Source organism: Anthonomus grandis, chromosome 16 (genome assembly GCF_022605725.1).
Source record: "Anthonomus grandis grandis chromosome 16, icAntGran1.3, whole genome shotgun sequence".
NCBI lineage: Eukaryota > Metazoa > Arthropoda > Insecta > Coleoptera > Curculionidae > Anthonomus > Anthonomus grandis.
The window spans coordinates 6,937,058-6,960,763 of NC_065561.1; the positions used below are offsets into that span (position 1 = coordinate 6,937,058).

The window sequence follows — 23,706 nt, forward strand, 5'->3', positions numbered from 1 at the left end:
AAGCGGGGCAACGTTGTATTATTAATTCTTGTAAAACTGGGCCTACGTGAGATTATCCATCGAAGAGGTAACCAGAAATTGCATTTTGGCTTTTTTTCCAAATGGTGTGGTCTTCAGGTTAACAAGTTCAATTTCTCGAGGTTAGGATTCGAGCTCATGGTTATCTTATGGCAACACTAGCCATGTGAAGAATTACTCTAATACACTATACAGTGTGGTGACTTTAACTGAAATAAATTCAGTTAAAACTAATCAAAATTTATCTCGCAAAATTCCTGGGACCCGTCGATTTTTGTTTATTTATTTTCACATTTCAAGATACTTTTGTGATTATCTAAAGGAGAAATACGAAAAAAAAAACCATTAAATTATTAAAAGTCTCGAAATATTTTGTGTTGGTAAATTTTTGGCGTGTTTGCTTATTTTATTGGTATCGAGACATTACCTGACATTGTTGTAGTGTCACTGTTAAAGTGAATTTCAACCAGTTGTTAAATAAGTTAACTTATATTGAAAAAATGCCTTATTTATCCGAATCCACAAGATTGAAATCTTAATGATGGTTGGTTATGGGGACAGAAGTTGTACTCAGCAGGCTAGAGGTTGTCCACTTATTTAGGCAGAAATATCTAGATTTTCTACCTATTAACCAAGGTACGGTTAGTAAAATCGAAAGCAGATTTCGAGAAGATGGGCACGTGAGGGATGTTTCAAGACAAAGGTCTTCTAAAATCGATGAAAACACCCAATTAAATGTATTGTTAGCGATGGAAGAAAATCCGGTAACTGCAGCCAGAAGAGTAGCTCGCGAAAACTCTATTCATCATAAATCTGTGCTAAAAATTTTTAAAAGTGCAAACAAACGACCTTATAAAATGCAACCCGTTCAAGGATGCGTTTCAGTCTTCAAGAATTGATTTTGTGTAACATTGGTAAATAATTTCGCTTGCTTATTGACCATTGTCACCGTTTCTTTGCTGGTTTTTTAACATTCTTTAAAATGGCTAAAACCCTTTTAAAAGGCCTCAGTTAAACACGGTGGTGGTTCGGTGATGGTGTGGGGTTGTTTCGAAGTGACAATGCGCTTCCTTCTGGTACTCGAATAATTGGGGAAAACTTCATCTTTCAACATGACAATGACCCCAAGCACACGTCGAAATTGTGCAAGCAATATGTAGGTCAATTACAAAGGCAACATCTTCTGAAAGTTATGGTATGGCCTTCGCAATCACCGGACCTCAATCCTATCGAATTACTGTGGGATGAACTGGATAGACAAGTGCGAAAATCATGCCCCACATCAAAAGAAGACTTGTGGAGGATCATCCAAGAAGAGTGGCACAAGATACCTCAGGAAACTTTGGACAAATTAATTAGAAGACTACCGAAACTCTGTGAAGCTGTTATTAAAAATCGAGGCGGACATGTTGATGAATGTGGGCAAATACTTTTAAGCGGTAGTGTAAAAGACCCTCTAACATCTTGAAGTAAGCTTGATTCCTAGTCTTTGTAAAATATTTTCTCATGTTTTTAAGGCTACTATTTTTGAAGTTTCACATGTTAATTTTAGGGTCCTATGCAGATTTTATGCAAGCAATTGCATCGGATTGCGTGGGATTTTGCCGCATAAAGGTTACTTCTCCGGGTTATATCCTCTTTCTATAGTAATTAAATCGCTTTACAGGAATGGGCATAACTATGCCGGATGTCCCGTTTCGTTAGTAAATGATTAATTTACATCATTGGAATCAATACAGACTGAGCATTGCATGAAAATTTAAGGGCGTATTCTTTGGATCAAAATATTAAAAAAAACTTTCTTTAAACCTATGTCTAAAAATGAATCCCTGCAGAGATACACTGCGTTGAAATTTTAATTTCATTTTTCTAAATAATTTAAAAGTAAATTTAAAAAACTTAAAATTTAAAAACCAGAATAACCAAATGTAATTAGATATAGGGAGATTTTCTAAGTTGCTTCATTTTTTGATAGTTTTAATATTACTAATAGAGGGCACCACGTATTACATTTTAAGTTTTAAATACAACAATAAAAAAAACCATTTTATTTATTCAATTTAGTTCTTATAAAATCAAGGATTTTTACAAAAAGAAAAAGTGATTAACACGATGTAAAAAAACAAACTAGAAATAGAAGCTAAAAAAAATAAAAAGTGCACCGTGCAAACCCCAGAGGAAAAAAGTCTAATGAGTTTAAATCGGAAGATCGCGGAGGCCACAGTTGTGACTCCGGTGGCCTATATCCAGCAATTGCGATTTTTTCTATCTAAATATTCTCGAGCAATTAAGTTAAAGTCACTGGAGCACCATCATGCATAAAATACATTTGATATCTTAGCCAAGGAGAACTTCTTCTAATTCTCTTCGAAGTTCCTCTTCGAGAAAATGCCGATAATAAAATGCGAAACATCTCCAGTTAATCGTTCTAGCAAAAAAATGAACCAATCAAGTTATCTCCAATAATTCCCACCCATACATTAACCAAAAATTCTTGCTGGTGCCGACTTTCAATAACTCCATGCAGATTTTCGTATGCCCGTATTTCATTTTTGTGAAAATTTTTAGTTGCGTTTTTTCAGAAATTTGCTTCTCTATGAGTAGTATTCTTACCAGGAACTAAGGGTTCTTGTCATATTTTTTGTTGTAGCCATCGACAAAATGCGAGCCTTTGGGGGAAAATTACCTGGTAAAAATGCTTGCACTCGCTATAAGTGGATAAGAGTTCTCTCTTCACTACTCTGAAGACTTTGTAGCAATTTTGTTTGTACTTGTTGTAGGGTCCTCCTCAATTTGGTTTAACACCGCCTCGTCCGATTCTACAGTTGCAACTGTACGAGGTCGTTCATTGGTAGCGGTCAATTTCTGGAAACTTCCATGTTCACTGAGTCGCTGATGGAGGCAAATAAACTTTTGACTATATAAAATAGCACGATTCGAGAATCTTTCTTCATAAATACGCCTTGCCTTCGTAGGCATTGCCGTTGGCAATACCATACACAAAATTTATCTATTACTATAATTCATTTGAAATGAAAATTTTAAATCCTGTCAACCTATAGAAAAGTCAATGTGAACTTACACAATACAGATATGGGTCACCTACTAGCATTTAACAAACTAATATTTTATTTAGGGTAAAGTCGGGTGAGATGGCCAGCCGGTAGAGATGGCCAACGGTTAAAACTTGAAGAACGCGCCATGCGATGGCGCTGCCAGCCCTCTCCGCCAATAATCATTTATGCATCAGCACAGCCAGTGTGTATATGTTCACCGCGAGGTCGAATTTGACCGCCGTAATAATAAAAACAATATCACGTCCCGGTGAAATTTTATGATATATCTGTGTTACCTTCTACTGTGAATGTATGGGCGAAAAATGACTGCCGAATTCAACATATTAGGTGAGTAGAATGTTCATTAGATAATTCTAACCACAAAAAAAATGTATTAATGTGCAGGGGTTTTTGATTATCACCTTGGCCATCTCTCCCTAGTATTCGGGAGTGATGGCCACCTAACAGTAGGGATAGATGACCATATGTCTTAACGTGTTTTTTTTTTGCAGTTTGACCTCGTTTCCAGTGTTTGCTGCGGAAAAATGCCAATGAACTATAAAAGGAAAAACTCAAATCGTGGAAATTATGCTAAAGAAAATCTCAGACGGGCAATTAAAGATGTCAGAAATGGTTGTTCTGTCAATGGCGCTTCAAAAAACTATGGAATTCCTAGAAAAACCCTTAAAAGGAAAATAAAAAATAATGTGTCCACAACTGGTAAAATGGGACCGGATAGCATGTTGGGTGAGGAAAATGAAAACAAATTGGTTCAACATATTAAAAATGCGCAAAAATATGGTTTTCCAATGACGGTACCCGATGTCCGAAAACTTGCGTACGATTTCGCGGAGAGTCTACAGATCAATCATAAGTTCAATAAAGAAAAGGGAGCTGCCGGTTCTGATTGGTTTAGGTCTTTTTTAAGAAGACACCTCGATTTGTCCATTCGCAAGGCAGAAGGTGTATCCCTAGAGCGAGGTAAGGGCATGAACCGTTTAGATGTAGGAAATTATTTCAAACTTCTGCAAAAAATACTGGAAGAAAATAATCTTTTCGAGAAACCTTGGTGAGAGGGTGAGACAATCTCGTGCATCGCATGCTGTAATGTAGAGGGTGTTTTTCTGCCACCAGTCTGCATATTTAAAGGCAAAAATTTGAAGAGTGAGTGGACCGATTCAATGCCGCCTGGCTCACATATTGTCATGTCTCAACATCAACGTCAAATCAGCCTATGTTACTACTAACATTTTTTTGGATTGTTTCAAAAACCACTTCTTGCTTCGTAAAAGTGAAGAGGAGAAGATATTACTAATTCTTGATGGGCATGCATCTCATTGTTCCTGTGTTGAACTTCTAGAAACAGCTGAGGCAAATAATGTCGTTTTGTTGTGCCTACCACCGCATACCACTCATTATTTGCAACCTCTCGATAGAGCTTTTTTTAAGTCTTTGAAGTCATTCTACTATCAAACTTATAGAGAATGGATGCACAGTCACCCGGGAAGGAAATTAGGGCGTCTTCAATTTGGTGAAGTTCTAATGAAAAGCTGGGGAAAGTCAGCGACCGATGGAAATGCAATGTCCGGCTTCAGAGCCACTGGCATATTTCCATTTAACCCCGATTCCATACCGGATTATGCATACATAGTTTCTGATCGAATAATAAACAGCGAAACCACAGGACGCCAGGAAATACTCACACAAGTAACAAACAGTCAACATTCCATTTCTCAAGAAAATAAGGCGGAAGAAACACAAGAAGTTAGACGCCCAATCAATATGATGGATGATGCAGTGCCATCCTGTAGCCGTGCTGACACATCAGAACCTCCTCGATGTACAACTCCAGTGGAAGGAACAACTCTTCCAGATTTGACACCTGGAAAACTTCTTGATCAGATTAATCCCACACCCAAACTAGTTGTTTCTGCAAAAAAACGAGCAAACAAGGTTGCTACCCTTTTAACCTCTCCTAAACATATTGCAACTGTGAGAGAGCGGTCCGCAAAAAAAAATAAAAAACTCAACGACCCCACAAAAAAGAAAATTCGAGGAAAGACGAATGTTCAAAAGAGAAAACGCTCAGCTTCACCTAGCTCTGATGATAGGGAGGACATAGAAATTTAGTATGAAGAGGAAAGCGATACCCTTTCCGAAGTGGATGATACGGAATGTGCGGGAGAAAGCTACAACAACACCCGAAAAAAGGAAGATTGGTTGCAGTGAAAGTGGTTTCATGAAAATTGCTCTCATTATATAAATACTTGCCAAAATTGTGGTCAATCTGCGTTTCAAAAGAAGCAAAATACTTGCTAATGACTATCTTTTTTATTAATCCTATGAATAATGTGTTAATTTCAGATGTTTTCCATTTTATTTTCTTTTTTAGACGGTGGCCGTCTCTCCCTCACTGCATTGGCCAATCCATCAAACAGGGAGAGATGGCCACATGTAGCTTTTTTCTATACTAATAATAATAAAAAAAATAATCGTAAGACATATCCCTCACCAAAGATTCACAGGCGCCTATTATTGAAAACGGTGGCCATCTCACCCGACTTTACCCTACTGGAAATGATTACAAAAATGCAACAAGATCAATAGCAAAAACTTGAACGTAGAGTGTATTTAAATTTTGATCAATAATCGACTTTTTTTCTTGCGTTCTTTGTGACGATGCATAGACAGATATGGTTTTCTTGACAACAAAAATTAAATGAAAATTATCAAATTTTTTTGAAGTTTACTTTATTTTTGTTAATTATTTTCGACATTTTATAAGCATTTTCGAACATCAATTTATACAATTTTTTCTAGATATTTTGGCCCAAGGAATACGCCCTTACATTTTCGTGCAATATTAATAACGCACCCTGTATATGTCACCATTGATTTATCAGAAAAATGTACATGTTTCCTTTCTGCAGTTAGCAATTTAACTATGAATTGGATCGATATTCGAAATGGTCAAAATAATTTGAAGTTTTTATGGTCTTTTTATTGATAGTATTTAAACTGTTGAGTTAACTACACTTAAAACTACTAATATCTAATTTCACTGTGAATAAAAAGCGAATTTTTTATTTACAGCATTGTTTTGCTTATAAAATACATTAAATATTACAAGAATTACTTACGTTGGCAAAGGTACGAACGGAGCTGGTCCAATTAGAGAAAATCCGGCAGCCACGAAAAAGGTACCTGTAATAATAACAATCTTCGAAGAACCAAAACGATCGCATATCCAACCCCACGCTGGAGTAGTTATTGCGTAAACTCCTCCATTGATCACAAACATTAGTCCCAAAATGATTGGTTGCAGATTAAATCCGCGAAGATGTGGCTCCAAAGTGGCTTGGAGGAAACTTATTGAGGTACTTGTTACTATTATGCTAGCAGTTGCTAACAGTACTCCTGGGATCTTTAAGACTTTTAATACTGACGCTAAACAATTGATAACAATTAGATTAAATTCTGTTTTGGCTTATAAAAATAAGAATATTATATTGACTTACGTCCTTTTTCTTTGTCTGTGCCATATTCATGCTTTGGTAAAACTAAGGCGGTGAGGATAGCCGAAGCAAATAGTGCCGAACCCATAACAGCGAATGGCAAAGTATAACCTCCTGCTTGAAATAAGGCGCCACCAACAGTCGGGCCTACTATTAATCCGAGACCAAAGAACGTTTCTAAGGAGGCCTAAAATAGTAAAGGTAATATTTTTTTTTATCAAAGATCTTCAATTAGCAATAGGGTAAAGGGAGGTTAGATGGGCCAAGAGGATAGTCCGACCATCTGTAATAATTTGCAAACAACAGCATCACCGCTCCGTCTGACTGCTTGTCGATTAGTTTCCGTTGGGACATTACTAAGACCACACAGTTTCAAGTGTTTTTATAGTTGATTTTTAAGAAAAATTAATTTTATTGTGGTTAAAATTATATTTAAATTTATATATTTGTGTTTTTAAGGCACCTAGGTAAGTTTTTCGTCCTTTTTTACTTCTTTGGGCTGCAAGTAAGTGCATTAGTGCCTTAAAGAACTTGAAGTGCGAAAGCCAAGTTCAACTGTTCAGTTGTTGCACACGACGAGGGAGGTGAGATGGACCAATTTTTTTTGTTTCAGCATAATGCCTAATGATACTATTGATATGATATATATATATATATATATATATATACAGTGCGAACGTAAAGGTTGGAATAAATTCATTTAAAATTCAGGGGTGTGTTCAAAAAAAAAACGCTCGGACATGTCGATTTTTATTTTTAACTGCGGGTTTTCCTACTATAATTTTATGTATACAGGGTGGCCCAAAAATAAGTTACGGTCTTTAACGTAATTTTTTTAAATGTAAACACTTATTTTTTATTTTAGATTTAGGTTCTACATCAAATTCTAAGTACATTTCATGTACCATGTCCTATACCTAAACTCGACCGTTGACGATTGAACACAATAAAAGGCTATTTTTAAAAGAGTTATTTATATCAAGCAAGAATACATAAAAATATTTTAATTAATTGATTAAGTGTTGAAAATGGCTGCCACGAACCTCTTGGCAATATCCCAGTCGATGCTGAAATTCTTGTAAAACGTTATCGATAACAGAAGGTTCTATTAATCTTATTTCTTCCGTTATTCTAATTTTTAAGTCTTCAATGTTGTTTGGCCGATTAACATAAACTTTGGACTTAAGATACCCCCACAAAAAAAAATCTAAAGGAGTCAGATCCGGCGATCTGGCCGGCCATTCAATTGCACCCCTCCGACCAATCCAACGTCCAGGGAAAACGGTATCCAGGTACTGGCGCACGGGACGAGTGTAATGGGCTGGAGCTCCATCTTGCTGATACCATAAGGAATTATCTAATATATCCGGGTCTTCTGGATCGGGGTATAAAGTGGCAAGGCATGGAACCAAGTCATTTTCTAAAAACTCTAAATACCTCTCACCATTCAAGTATCCTTCAAAGAAAAAGGGCCCTATAACCCTGTTTTCAATCACCCCCGCCCAAACATTTACTTTTTGAGGGACTTGGCTGTGGCACTCCATCATCCAGTGCGGATTTTCAGTAGCCCAATATCGGCAGTTTTGCCGATTTACACTACCATGAAGACAAAACGTTGCCTCATCAGAAAATACAATTTTTTTTAAAAATTGTGGATTAGCATGACACAAGTCCATAAGTCTCTCACAAAATTCTAAACGCCTATCTGGGTCATCTTCATTTAGTTTATGAACCAATTGAACTTTGTAAGGGGCCATTTATTTATACCTAAATACTTAACGACGGATGTCTGGGATATCTGATTTTCTAACGCAATATTGCGAGTCGTTTTATGGCAATCTTCTTCAACTGCCAGCAAAACATTTAGTTACTTCTCTTCTGATATACTTGACCGACCTTTCGTATAATTATCCCTGACATGACCCAAATCCCGATATTTCTGTTCTATTTTACTGACTGTACTTTGAGATATACGTGGCCTATCAGGATACTTGGCATGATAAATTTCACAGACTTCCATCTGAGTGCGCATCCTGTTTCCATAACCAATTATCATCAAAATCTCTATTCGCTCTCGCTCACTAAGACGTACCATTTTTTGAAATTTTAATTTTATCTTTTGATAAACTTAACACAAGCAAAACTTTGCTTAGGCATCTAAATCAAACTAAATTCACTCAAAATTATTTGATGTCAACAAATTGTGACAAGTTAACAATCAAAAACACCAACCACAAATGTAAATAACCAAACAATAACTGATAGGTTGCTTGATATAAATAACTCTTCCAAAAATAGCCTTTTATTTTGTTCAATCGTCAACGGTCGAGTTTAGGTATAGGACATGGTACATGAAATGTACTTAAAATTTGATGTAGAACCTAAATCTAAAATAAAAAATAGGTGTTTACATTTTAAAAAATTACGTTGATGACCGTAACTTATTTTTGGGCTACCCTGTATACATAAAATTATAGTAAGAAAACCCGCAGTTAAAAATAAAAATCGACATTTCCGAGCGTTTTTTTTTGAACATAACCCTGAATTTTAAATGAATTTATTCCAACCTTTACGTTCGCACTGTATATATATATATATATAATGATACTGCCTAATGATATTGTTTCCTTTTACATACGTAAAAGGAAATTGGACCTCTCAGGCATTAAACAATGCAGTAAATGCCTATAGAAGCGGGGAAATGGGCGTAAATGAGGCCGCTAAAGCATATGGAATACCCAAAACATCCTTCAAAAGACGGTGATCCGCCTGATACCTGATGCTTCATTGGGTTCAAATGGTGAACAAAAATTAGTAGATCATATCAAAAGACTACAAAAGTCTGGTTTTGCACCCACACGTAGGGGAGACTGGGGTCAATTGAACCATTTTGTACAAATATTTTTTTCTGGCTAGATAAATACTATAATATGATCAAAAAATAGGTAACATATACAAAGCTGGGAACTTGACATACTTGACCTAGTTGTTAAATTTGACTATAGATAAGCGAAAAAAATAAGTGGTGAAGCATAATGTTTCAAACGACCCCGATCAAGGGTCAATTGAAACACATTATGGGGATAGTTGTAACAAAAGCAATATAGATTAAATAAAAAACACATTTCTTTTTATTTTTTCTTTTTATTATTCAAAATCATATAGAAACTGTAAAAAATGCCTCATAACAACAATAAAAAATAACAGAAGCTAATATTCTGCTTGTGATGAGGAACATTAAACAGAAACGTAGGAACATAAAATAAAACTTAGGAAAAAGCTTAAAAACAAAAAACAACAACTGGTGGTTCTTATAATATAGATGTGTAAAACTTAACTTCAATTTTTGGTCAGTCACTTTGGTAATTATGGCAAACATAATATGTGAGCTCTTGTGGTGTGCATGCTTCATGCGACCACATTTTGCAGTTACTACATCGGATCCACTGTTCACCTGGCTTACTTTTATTAAATGGTTAAACACACACCAAACAAAAACATTCACTTTTGTCGTCGGTAGAATTTTCAGATTACTTCTTTCTTGTTCGCACGGGTGCTTTTTTTGGGCTTTTCTTTGGACCCTTTTCTTCGGTTTCCAGATTCCGTTTGACCTTTTGTGTTTTCTAATTAGCTTCTCTCTCTATTTCCTCCTTTTCCGGTGTACCGGTGTACTTGGTTGACTTCCTCTTTTTCTTTCCTCTTGCGTTGAAATTTCACAATTTTTTAGGCCCCGAGAAGTTGATGGCGTTGGGTTTTGAAACTCATCTTCTAAGGTTGGTACAGTCATTAAACTAAATTAAGATTGTTTCCTGGATTTGAACTAGGATGATGATTTGGAGGTTCGGTTGAAGGCAACCTTTTGGTAACAGACGTAGATGAGGTAGCATTATCAAATGTATTTTCCAAAGTAGGATCTGTCAGATTCAGATTGTTGCCTGGATCTAAAGCAGGTGAAACTGAGGGTTCGATTGGAGGCAACCTATTTGTGACAAAAGATGGCGAGAAATCTGTCTCCGTAAAAATATCTATGTTAAAAGGATATCCCTGTACACTTAAATCCGGCTTGGATATTGCTTTGTGTAAGAGCTAAGGGCAATGATGTTGCGACAATTCCGGGTAAATCATATATAGACATCGGTTAACCAGGGTGACTACGAATCCAACCATCACAAGCAGAGTTTATTGCTTTCTTAAGAGGACCGAAAACTGTTCTATCGATGGGCTGACATTTATGCGAGCAGTGGGGTGGGAAAGAAAGCATTACTATTCCATGAGTTTTACAATAGTCTAGAGCTTCTATACTAATATGGGATGAGTGGTTATCCAGTGTGAGTAGAACCTTATGAGCTTGTGAAGAATTTGTGTAATTTTGAAAGTGTTTTAAGAACAAGACGAACTCTTTTTCTTGCATCCATCCTGATCCGTTTCCAGCCCCAAGACACCCTGGTGGACCATCACGAATAAAATGATCCTGAAACCGCAGTCGAGGAAAAATAAACATGGGCGGAATCGAATTGCCTAGTGCGTTTATTGCCACCGTAACTGTTACGAGTATAGCACGTTCTTGTGAGGTAATTGCACCCACTTGTTTCATGCCTGTTTTTGCTACAATTCGATTTGGTTTCTGGACTGTTGTCACCAGTTTCGTCTACGTTGTAAATATCCTTTGCTTCAAATTTGTCTCGATCCAAAACTTTGGCAAGATTATTAAAAAATACAGAAATATTTGCACAATTGAAGCTGGTTGCTCTGGCTAAGCTGGTTGCTTGTGGTGCTTTTATTGATAAGTCACGGTCTAATCACGGTCTTCACATAAAACCGGAAAACCAGTCTTCTCCTGCCATGCCGTTTTTAATCCAAGTGTCCGGTTTATCTATATGATATTTAATGGTTAATTCTAACGTAAGTCTCCGAATATCTTTGGTTGACAGACCTTGATAAATGTCTGCAGCTTTTTTTATGTACTTTACCATTTCGATTTCTTAAAGTTCATTAAAAACTTTGTTTGCAGGTTTATAGACCATTGTAACAGGTGGTTGACCTTCAGTATTCCCCGCAACTTCTTTCTTTCGTTTGTATCTCAACAAAGACACATGAGAGATCCCAAATTGGTCGGCAGCTAAGCGTAGAGAACTTCCATTTTTGAGCTCTGGATATGCAGATTCATATAAAGATATACCTCGACTTGAACGATCAGTTTTCGGGACTCTTTTACGGGGCATCTGAAATGAAATAAACTAATTTATTTACTAGATTAATGTTCTAGCTAATGAAAGCTGACAAACAAACTAAACACACTACATACTCAATTACAATTTATTTCATTTTAGAAATGAACGGCGGGGTCAGTTGAAACGTTACAAACGTCCCCGTTACAACTGACCCCAAACAACTTTTTTAAATAAATAACACCATATTTACTACAAGAAAATGGAATTTCAAATTTAAACCAAAGTAAAAAAAGCTAAGTTAATGGCCTAACTAACGAAAACCGACAAACTAACCAAATACACATACAGACTCATTTACACAAGCATAAGAAATATAGCATATACTTACTTTGGATACGTGAAAACACAAAATCTCACACTAGGTACTTATACTTTGTTTAATGGCCCACGGCGTACTGCCAGAAAATGGTTGTCGATATTATGGTCTATATTACGCGCGCAATTTGTTTCTATCTTGTAGCGGAAGAAAGTTTTGATTACTGTTTCAATTGACCCGTGTTACAATTGACCCCAGTCTCCCCTACTGAAGTGAGGATTATGGCATATAAATTGGTCGACAGAATAGGAATTTCAAACAGATTTAAGAAAAATGAAGGTAAATTATACTTATATAAATTATTAAGAGCCTAATTTATTTCTAGGTACTGTTTTTAGGTACAGCTGGCAAAAAATGGTTGGAGCTTCTTTTGCGCCGAACAACAGAAATTTCGATCCGTAAATCAGAAAATACTTCTATTGCAAGATCGGTCGGAATGTCGAGAGAAATTGTTGAGACTCATTTCGGCTCTTGAAGCAGTTATAAGAGAACACAGCCTTTTTGACAAAGCTTAAGAATGTTCGTAGTATAAGCCCTGATGAAAAGGAGAATTAATAAGCGGCGTAGCATGCTGTAGTGCAAAAGGGAGTTATATACCCCCATACTGTAGTTTTAAGGATAAAAATAAAAAAGAGATGTGGCTTAATGTCATCCAGGTTCACAAATCAGAATATCCAAAAAATCTGCTGATATTTATGGATTGGTTAAAAAATCAATTTATACCAGGAAAAGTATTATTAATGGTAGACGGATATACTTCTCATATCACCAACCTAGATTTATCAGGCTTGGCCGAAGAAAACGACATAATTTTATTTTGCTTACCCGCGCACACGATTCATTATTTACAACCCCTGGATTGGCCTTTTTAAGGCTATTATATGTGGAGAAATAACCCAAACAGACCTCTAAATAGGTTGTAATTTGGAAAGTTATTGGGTGATGCTTGGGGAAGGTCATTCACGGCGCAAAACACAATTTCTACATTTAAATGAACAGGAATTCTTCCTTAGAATCCCTTAGCTTGTTACAGTTTATTTTCGTCAGATACATAAAGAATAAGAAAATAAAATGAATCTAAAATGTTAGCGAAAGCATAGCTCGATTATAGAACTTTAAGAGGCAATTTCTAAGTTATTCTGGTGCTAAAATTAATAAAATAAACAGTTATCGTTTCAGTATTAATTGTATTTTTAATATCAATAATTTTCAACCCTTATGATGAAACTCAAATTATTAATCATAACATTAATTTTTTTTAATTGTTTTGATTTCACTAATGTCAGAAGTCATACCATAGCCAATAAGATCCCAGCTCATTCTCCTATATCCCTACTAAAACCATTTCTGGCGCGAAAATCTTTGACCTCTAGGAGTCTTGAAGAACAAGCCTTTGAAGAAGGTTGTTTCTTGGTATTTTTGCCGATTTTACTCCAATGAAAAGTTGAAAACTCACCTTTTGGGTATTTTAGTTTGTGGATACTAAATGCCAAACTGCAATAGTGCAGGATTATAAGTGGTGTAGTTAAATCCCAACTTTTTCAAGGTTCTTTGTTTAAGTGTCCAGTTTTGTGTTCCCGAGAAAAGGCCAATTCCATTGGTAAGTCCTAATATTTTCATTTGGCATCTTGGTTTATGATAATCTACATATTACACATGTAATTTTATATAAGTAGACTCACGCGAACTTTCAATGCTTATATCTACTTACTCTATTGGCGATTCCTCAATCTGGGTATTCTTCCACTTTCAGGCTTTTTTTTTTATCCCACGGTATAGTCTTTATCCACTATTATAAGAGGTAGAAATATCCACTCATCTACTCCAATAACGTCCACAGCTTGATTTACTACATTGACATTCACTGTTAAACCGATCCACCCAGCCCCCCCATCGCAATCATGCAGCCCTTTTGGAGCCAGGTTTGATAAATGTTTGTGACGTATAGTGAACCATGCAGTCAGTAAAACAACCTAACCAGTAAACCTAAGTCCTATCAACATTCATTAGCTTTACTGTAGTATATTAGACTAAGTACTAACCTCAAAATTACATTGTTATCACTCTCATTATTAGATTTTACTACCACACCATTGTTTTGAATAGTTTCATAGTAACTAGGTGCATATTAGTTATTTTATTGAAATAGACCGTATAGATCTTGTAAACTGGATAAATACGCCTATTTCGAAAGTACTCACGCGAACTTTTAGCCCCAAACAACATAATGTGATATTTTAGTCTGGATATAAACACTATATTTAGGAAGGGCAACATAACTTGTTTTTAAAATAATAATTTTGATTATTAACTTTTCTTTTAATATAGATTCACTTAAAACTGTCTGTTCTTCCTTGTGAGATTTTCTTTCAGGTTTATAGGTATAGTGCTTTTAACAATTTCCTGTTTTCTTGGTCATCGGTATTTTCTTATCCATCTGGGATAAAACAGGTGGCGCTTATATTTTATTGATCTCTTGTTGAATCCACGCCACTCTACCAAAGTGGTTAGTGCTAGTCGGCTTCCCTTTGAGAAGATCCCCTGAGCTGTCTCTATAGTCTATGGTAAGTCTCCCTCCTTCCATTGGTTCCCTTGTACCCATTTTCTAACCCTCACTTCCCATCCCTTTACTCTCCTTTTTCCTTCCTGTTATTACCCATCCCTCCATTCAAATTTCATTTAATCCAAGTATAATTAAAGCAATATTAAAGTAATAAATTGTTAATAATTTATTATAATTATATAATTCTTAATTTTTTTATTTTTTTTTATTTTTTTAAAATTTTTTTTTATCTAACAAGCTTTACCCGATTAGGCATTTTGAACCCAAAATCCTGTTTGCACCATAAATACGCCAATGCCAAATGAAACAAACAGCGCAAGCAAGGAATGAATCTTCCCAATCAAGTACCTCAGGTCTACAAAATCAACAAACCACTCCTGGCATATTATTAGCTATTAAAACAATTACTGCCGCAAAAGGTTTGGATAAAGTTGTCCCCGTACCTACCGCAACTAAGGCTATAAAAAGAATTCGAAAGAAAATATCAGGAGTTGTTCTTCTCCCAAGTCTATTAAGAAAAACAAGGAGAAAAAATATGAAAACAAAGCCTTCATGCTCCAGGGCAGTAAAAGGGGTAAATAGAAAAAAAGCTAAAAAAATCATTGGAGCGAATTTTCATCTTCAGAAGAGGAAGCGGGCGATATTGCATTAGATGAAGATTCTAGTGCAGATGAACATTAAAGATTATCATTTAACAGAAAAAAAAATGGTTACAATGTCTTTTGTGCAAGCGCTGGATGCACGAGAGTTGTACAAGTTACGACATCTTTTTTTCCTATAATTTACTATGGTCCATCTCTCCTATGTACCCTACTATGGACCATCACCTTCATAAGGTAGATGGACCTTTAAGAAATTTTAGAATTTCATTTGTCTTAGCTTAAACACTAAATATTTTTCCTTTGTAACTATTCCAAATAGAGCACCAAAGTTTAGTTATATTATGTCCAATTTGCAAATTTTTACTTTCAATAATAAAGCATAAAGGTGATCCATCTAACCTCCCTTTACTCTAAGAATCGTTGCTCTTTTGTTTGTTATTACGTTTTAAGAATCTTAAAGCTTAAGGGCATAAGGATGTAAAAGTACAATCTTGCATTTTTTATGTACACTACAAGAGACTTGCTGCTGGATAAGTTTTTAGCGATAGTTTAATAAGTGTCCAAATCAAACAACTTTTTTGTTGATTTAATTAACATATTACTGACAGCAAGATGATTAAGAAAAAAAGTGATTAGAAGTAGTGCCGGATTCATTTAGAACACTCTGTATAACTATAAAGATAAGTACAAATATTACATGCATTTATTAATGTTAAAAATTATTTTAAAATTACATCGATAATAAATCTTATCAATTAACTTTTTTGTCGCTCTGTTTATTTTATTGAGTAGTAAAATTTTTATCTTTGTTGATTTTAATTCATGTTACTGATAACTATATTGACTATATTCAAAAACAAACACATAGAAACAAATTAAATTATAAAAATATTAATTGCAGTTTGTCAATCGAAATAAGTATCAACAATGGATAACAGCCGGGTCAAAATACTCACAAACGTTGTCGCCACTTTATCAGGAAACTCTTTCGCAATTATGGCGAAGCTGGCGGTTAAAAACGCTGCATTTCCCATGGCCTCTATAATTCTTATTATAAAACTTAAAATTATAAATGGGTATCGTCCTTCTATTTTATCAAGTAGGCTGCAAATTAAAAGACTCTTTAGCATAATTACATGAATGGAAGTCATTATGAACTTACCCGAATAATATGGCACATATTCCGGTGGTGTATATACCTCCATTGAAGGTATACTTTGGACCAAGTTTATTTAAATGTTGGCCATATAGTGGACTGACAACAAATACAACAAACTCGAAAATGCCAAATACTAAGCCGTATTCTGTTGCTGTACATCCTTTTCTTTCAGCCTGTATAGAAGAAAAATGTTTTTAATGTAAAGAATAACAGTTTTGCATCATAAACATATTGTTATCAGAAATTAGTGTATGGTTTTATACAGGGTGTTTCATTGAGAAAGGAAAATATTTTAATCGCAAATAGAACTTATACAAGACATTTAAAACACCCATAATTTATGGGTCTATCGTTCTTTATAACCGAAATACAGGATAGCTTATTATTAATACAACTTTTTTAATTCACCTATAATTTCTGAAAAACCGGTATTTTTTTCATATTTGATGTACTTACTTGTGGCGGCTTACCTAAAGTTTATAAATACCAACATGAAATTAATCATAGTCAGACTTTGACGACATTTTCTGGGTAAAATATTATCCTAAAAGCTCACCAGAATTAAGTAATAATTTTTCTAACCGATAATGTATTTTTTCACATAAAATTTTAATCTTAGGTTTCTGCTATCGACTCTCTCTTATCATTCTTTGTTGTATTTATTCTTTTGATTTTATTATTTTTGCAAAATTTAATTAATTTGGAATGGTAGCATTTTAAAATAATTATAAATGATAAAGCGATATTCTTCCAATCAGGAGTATCTCTACATGGTTTTTATGTAAGGGTCTCGTAATGAAAGTGCAGGTGCTGTAAATATGAAAGAAGCTTTCCTAATAGAAAATCACCCAGCTTTAAAATGTTTTCAGGAATATTGGGATGCCTTAGAGGACGCGGTGCGGGATTTCCCACAGTAAAACTAAATGAACATCAAGAAAGGCTCAATCATTTAGATGTTGAAGAAAATATCATAAATATTTTTAAAATCCAAATATTTTTTAATATCCCAGAAATCAGTACCAGAGTAAGTAATGCCTTAGATTAGCCCCATGTTACGGGTTACAAAAACCTTGCGGAAATATAATAATAATAATAATACAGGGTGTCTCATGACGAATAGACGCGATCGATATTTCAGAAACTAATTTTCCAAAAATTTTGAAAATTTGGCAACATGGCACAGCCGATGGGGGCCACACAACTAAAATATTTTGACAGTTGTGACGTGTCCGGTTATACCGAAAGTAGGTGTCAACTTCGTTATTTTAAATAGAACATTCTGTATATTTTTATATTTTTGGCTTCCACGTGAAATTCTAGGTATATTTTGTATATAATGTCCTATACCTAAGTGTAACCGTTTTTGACATATTTTTAATTTTATGTGAAAAACTATGTTTATAAGCCCTAACAAAATTGAAGACCTTGGGGCAACAAGGATTTAAGCCACATAATATACCAAATGGCGACTTTCGCATTTCTCTAATTTAGATTACTGTATTATTCATAACAAGTTAAGAGTTTAAGGTAATTCCTAATAGATGGCACCACACTCTTATTTAGCCTTGTTCATTATGTAACAAATGTCAGTTTTTTGGCACCAACACTTCAAGAGGACCTTTACCTACTCCGGAGAAGAATACTCCCTCAAGATGGAGACAGAAAAATGTAGATAGAAGACAAAAAAATAAAAGAAAAATTAAAAGAAACCTAGGTCACAGCTACAACTCCTCGCGAGGACAAGAAATAAAGGCTCGGGAAATTAGAAAACCATGTACGTGCAAAAATGGTTGTCGCCAAATATTGGAAAGAAAGGAAAATTTTATATTCAATTTGTTTTGGGACCTCGGAGACTATAATAAGCAAAATATTTACCTATTTTCGTTAATGAAATCTGTGCCCAAAAAGGGAACATATAAGAAGAAGTGTAAAAAGGAAGTATCTTCAAGAAAATTTAACATACATTATTTTGTTAAAGTTAACGGGATTGACGTAAAATTTAATTTGTTTTAATTTGACGGTCTTCAAAATCCTAAAAAAAGGATACAACTTTTCTCAGTATTAAAGAACTTATCTAATAATGGCCTAGTTTGAAAATTTACTTTTCCAATAATAGGGTATCTAATCCTAGTATCAAAAGGAATTTTATTTACTTCATTAACCAAAATTAAGACTATAAAGATCTAAAATTTCACCTATAAAATCCTTTTATAAACTTTTTTTTACAATTAACTATCACTTAATAATTTTTATTGCCTAATTTGTATAACCGCAACTGCTGGCACAAAATTTGTTTAAACTTTAAAGGGGGTGCTATTATTGCTATAATTTGTGTGCGTCAAAGAGATATAAATATATTAATTGCTTATTCTTCAGTTTCTCATATAGGGTTAGTTCTAGCAGGAATTATAACTATAAATTTATGGGGCTATTGAGGTGCTTTAGTTTTAATACTAGGTCATGGACTTTGTTCTTCTGATTTATTCAACTCCTACTTCTGACAAAAGAGGCACTTATTCTAATATGCGAAACAAAGTAAGTTTGGAAACTTATCAATCGGTTAAAAATCACATTGATTCTATCCCTAAATACACATCACATTACAGTAAAAAAAAATGCACAAAAAGTTTATTTGGATCATGATCTAAGTATTCCTGCTTTATATAAAGACTACTATGTTACGTGGTGCCAGCAAAGAAATATTAAGCGAGCTTCTAAAGATAAGTACAAACATATTTTTTCAACAGAATACAATATAGGATTTAAGCTTCCAAAAAGCGACACATGTAAAACATGCAATCGGTATATGGTTGAACTTCTGAAGAAAAAAATAAAGAAATTTCTGTGCAAAAAGAACTACACCTAAGAAAAACTGCTGCTCTTCAAGATAATTTAAAAAAAGTAACTGAAATTGCAAAAGAATCTAAAGATACTTGTGTAATATCGTTTGATCTTCAACAGGCTTTACCAGTACTAAATCTGACTGTAGGACCAGCATTCTATTTAAGAAAAGCGTGGGTGTACAACTTGGGCATTTATGACTGTGGAACTGGAAAAGGGTATATGTATATGTGGTCAGAAAACACTGCTAAACGTGGAAGTGATGAAATTGCAAGCATTGTCTACAAGCACTTTAAAGAAAATAAAAGTGAAGCAAAAAAACTCATAGTATTTTCAGATAATTGCACCGGCTAAAATAAAAATTGGTCCATAATGTGTCTTTGGCAAAATTTGGTAAAAGATGGAATATTCGAAAGTATTGAGCATAGGTATCTCATAGTTGGGCATACCCAGTTGTCAAGTAATCGCAACTTTGCTATTATTGAGAGGTACAAAAGGCATTACATGAAGTGTGCCTATGTTCCAGCAGATTGGTATAGTGCTGTTCAAAACTGCAAAAGAACTAACCCTTTTAAAGTGGTTGAAATAAAGCAAAGAGATATTTTATCTTTTAAGGAACTACAAGCTCAGATTACAAAAAAGACTTTAACCAATGAAAAAGAAAAACTTTAGTTTAGCAAAATATGTTGCACAAAATTTAATAAAATAAATCAGAATGAAATGCTCATAAAACACTGCTTCAATGAAGAGTTTAAAATCTGCAATATTGGAAAAGGGGGTCAAAGAAACGCTGTATTAATAAATATAAATGATTTAAAACAAAAATACAACGGACCTGTGCCATTAAATCCGAAAAAAATACAAAATCTGATCGAGCTTTTACCTTACATTCCCCCAGTATACATGGAATTTTATAATAAAGTCGGTGCCACACCAGAGGCACAACGACAAGAACTACGTACTTTGGAATATGAAGTGGAACAAATTAACGAATTTTCCGATCTTAGTGACGACGAATAAGTTTTTTAATGTATTTAACAAAAACATTTTTAATGTGCTTTTTTTTGCGACTACGCTTTTTAAAACTTTTTTTTTTCCAAAAATTACTACCAATAAATTTTTATTAAATATAATTTTTTGTTGTAGTCCATTAAATTTCAAATGTTCACAACAAAATAACATGTAGTTTAATTTAATATAAATAAATAATTTCGTTAAAAAAAATAATAAAAATAAATTTTATTAAAAAAATACGATTTTAAACAAGTATTTCGTAATTTTTTTCTAGGAAAAAGGGTACAAGCCACCTTTTCTTCATATTTTTATTTTTTTTGCAAAAATTTAAAGCTCTATGTGAACCTTCTTTATTTCATACGCTAATAAACATAATGTTATTTTTTAAACTAAAGGTCTTTTTTATTTAACATAATTAATCCGATTTCAGTATTTAAAAAATGTTTTAAAAATTGATTTTCTCAAAACTAACGTTTTGTGGCTTAGATCCTTGTTGCCCCAAGGTCTTCAATTAGCCAGTACTCCCTTTTAGTACCTTTTATTTATTGGTTAGTTTTAGTTTTATTTTAAAGGAAGGACCACTTTAAAAGACTATTTTAAAATTTGGCTAAAAAAAAAGATACAGGGGGTCAAAAACTAGCCTTAAAAATTAAAATGTAAAATTCATTAAAAGTCAATTTTTTTAAATGGAAACCTCTTATTTTTATCATTTTTTCATAAAGATAATTAAAAATAAGGTTAACTTTATATAAGGTTATCTAGTCCAAAAATTGATAGTTTCCGAAATATTGAGGGTTTAAATTTGGCTTAATATTAAAAAAAGCCGTATAGTTGTACATGGCTCAAGGATTGTTGATTAGTTGACCATGACGGTTGTCATAGCAACCGCTACAAGCAACAGTAAGATAATAGATTAAAAAATGTACACTTTTTAATTAAATTATACATTAAATTACACTTTTACAAAGAAAACTTAAATTTAATATATATAATCCATTGTCTTACTGCCGCTACTACTTACTGCTCTAGCGGTTAGCAGTACCGTCATGATTAACTAATCAACAATTCTTGAGCCGTGTTACTATACGGCTTTTAATATTAGGCCAAATTTAAACTTCCAATACTTCGAAAACTATCAATTTTTGGACTAGATAACTTTATATAAAGTTAACTTTATTTTTAATTATCTTTATGAAAAAATTATAAAAATAGGAGGTTTCTATTTAGAAAAATTGACAATGAATGACAAAAAATGATTTTTTCATTTTAATTTTTATTGCTAGTTTTTGACCCTCCTGTACCGTTTTTTTAGTTAAATATTAAAATAGTCTTTTAAAGTGGTCCTTCCTCTCAAATAAAACCAAAACTAACCAATAAATAAAGGCTACTAAAAGGGAGTAATCGGTAATCGGTGTAATTATGTTAGGGCTTATAAACATAATTTATCACATAAAACTAAAAATATGTCAAAAACGGTTACACTTAGGTATAGGACATTATACACAAAATATACCTAGAATTTCACGTGGAAGCCAAAAATGTAAAAATATATAAGGTGTTCCATTTAAAATAACGAAGTTGACACCTACTTCCGGTATAACCGAAAATGTCACAACTGTCAAAATATTTTAGTTGTGTGGCCCCCATCGATTGTGCCTTGTTGCCAAATTTTTAAACATTTTTGAATAATTAGTTTCTGAAATATTGATCGCGTCTATTCGTCGTGAGACACCCTGCATAATAATCTGCTTTATTGTCATTTTTTTTTTTACAAATTTTGTAGACAAAGCTAATAAAAAAACATACAAAAAATAAACAAAAGATCACAATACAGAAAACATTAAATATAAATACTCATAGATCTTTGTACAATATAACAAAAATTGGACGAGGTCACAATATACAGGGTGTTACAAAATTCGGTGCAAATATTTTAAGAGCGTATTGTTAAAGTTAAAATAAAAAAAAATTCCATGTGCCCTAAAATGCACCTCCTCACATGTATAGCCCGCGCAAATTGCTTGAAGAAAATCAATTATCTTGGAAACTACAATTATGCATCAATTATTCTGAAAATTTGCATGTCTCCGTTTTTTGGGTTCTCTCTTTATTTTCCGCCCCAAAAATGGTGTAAATCCAATTTTAGAGGAGGATTTAGGAGAGCTTACCCTTTCCTATAAGAAATTTAAAAATCCAGCAAAACCATCTAGCATTTTTTCGATATAGTTATCCGTTTTCGAGAAAATCACTAATAAACGAAAGGGAAGCATTATTAAACCCAATTAATCTATTAAATTAGAAAAAACGAAATGAACTGTTTTATTTTTTGTTAAATCATATTAATTTTATCCAAAAATGCAAAAAATTATAATTTTAGATTTTTTCATTTATTTCATTATTTAATTTCATTGCTATTTATATTATTTCATTATTTCATTGGTTATTTCATTACTAATTATACTTGGGTTACCAAACAGATGAAGTGGTCACGTGATCGTTCTGCGCCGGAGGTGTGGCCTAGAGCCTCGATAGGGTTCATGACTTGGGGTTTTATTTAATTTTATTAGTCGAGCGGCTTTATATCGTTTTCTGCTATTCGAATATTTGAATCTTCACAATATTGAAAAGTTGAGATTGTGTTTATTTTTTTGTTAATTTGTTTGTTAACAAATAATGGCTGACGCGCCACGTACACCCCCATTATCATCCCCCAAGAAAAGAGTACGAAAACATTTGACCATTGCTGAAAAGGAAGTGATTATGAAAATATATAAAACATGTGATAACGAGCATCCAGCATACAACAAAGAGTCCAGTTTACAGCAGAAGAAGCAGGTAATAAATATTTTTAATATACGGTGTGTCCCAGACTGAGCGAATTTATACGTAAAAATGACAAAAAATTTTGTGGTTAAAATTTGACCGTTTGGCATCCAGCCCTGCTTGTTAAAAAAAAAAATTTAGCATATTATAATTTTTTTTAATCAAGCTTGCCTTGATACGAATATTTTTTAAATTTTATAAGTAGGTAAAGTGGAGGGTAAAGTAGTAATTCTAGGCAAGATATAAAAAAAATTTATAAGAAAAGGTTGTTTAGAATGCAGAATTATGCCTGAATACCGCATTTCATAACCACAGACCTACTTTGATTTTTACGTTTTGTGTACCAATGAATTTTTTTATTCATATTTAATTATTAGAGATTGAAATTTGTAAAAATGAAAGTAGGCCTATGGTTATGAAATTCGGTATTCGGGCATAATTTTGCAGTCTAAACAACTTCTTCTTATAAACTTTTTTTACATCATGCCTAGAAATACTACTTTACCTACTCATAAAATTTTAAAAATGCTCGTACCAAAGCTTGATTTATGAAAAATAAAAATATGCT

At 33.6% G+C, this 23,706-nt stretch overlaps 1 protein-coding gene and 1 long non-coding RNA gene across 2 annotated transcripts in view; one reads left to right on the forward strand and one right to left on the reverse strand.

Moving 5' to 3' along the window:
• The window catches only part of LOC126745629 (MFS-type transporter SLC18B1-like), a 77,695-nt gene that overhangs the window by 19,555 nt on the left and 34,434 nt on the right, over window positions 1-23,706 (reverse strand). Inside the window, exons 2-5 of the mRNA XM_050453560.1 lie at window positions 16,464-16,633; window positions 16,258-16,405; window positions 6,593-6,776; window positions 6,215-6,521 (exon numbers count right to left, since the gene is read on the reverse strand). Of these exons, the coding sequence (XP_050309517.1) occupies window positions 6,215-6,521; window positions 6,593-6,776; window positions 16,258-16,405; window positions 16,464-16,633 (809 nt within the window). The remainder of the gene's footprint in view (window positions 1-6,214; window positions 6,522-6,592; window positions 6,777-16,257; window positions 16,406-16,463; window positions 16,634-23,706) is intronic.
• On the forward strand, window positions 3,288-4,770 carry LOC126745630 (uncharacterized). Its single transcript, XR_007663620.1, has 2 exons — window positions 3,288-3,422; window positions 3,587-4,770. It is a non-coding gene; the product is annotated as an uncharacterized LOC126745630 (long non-coding RNA).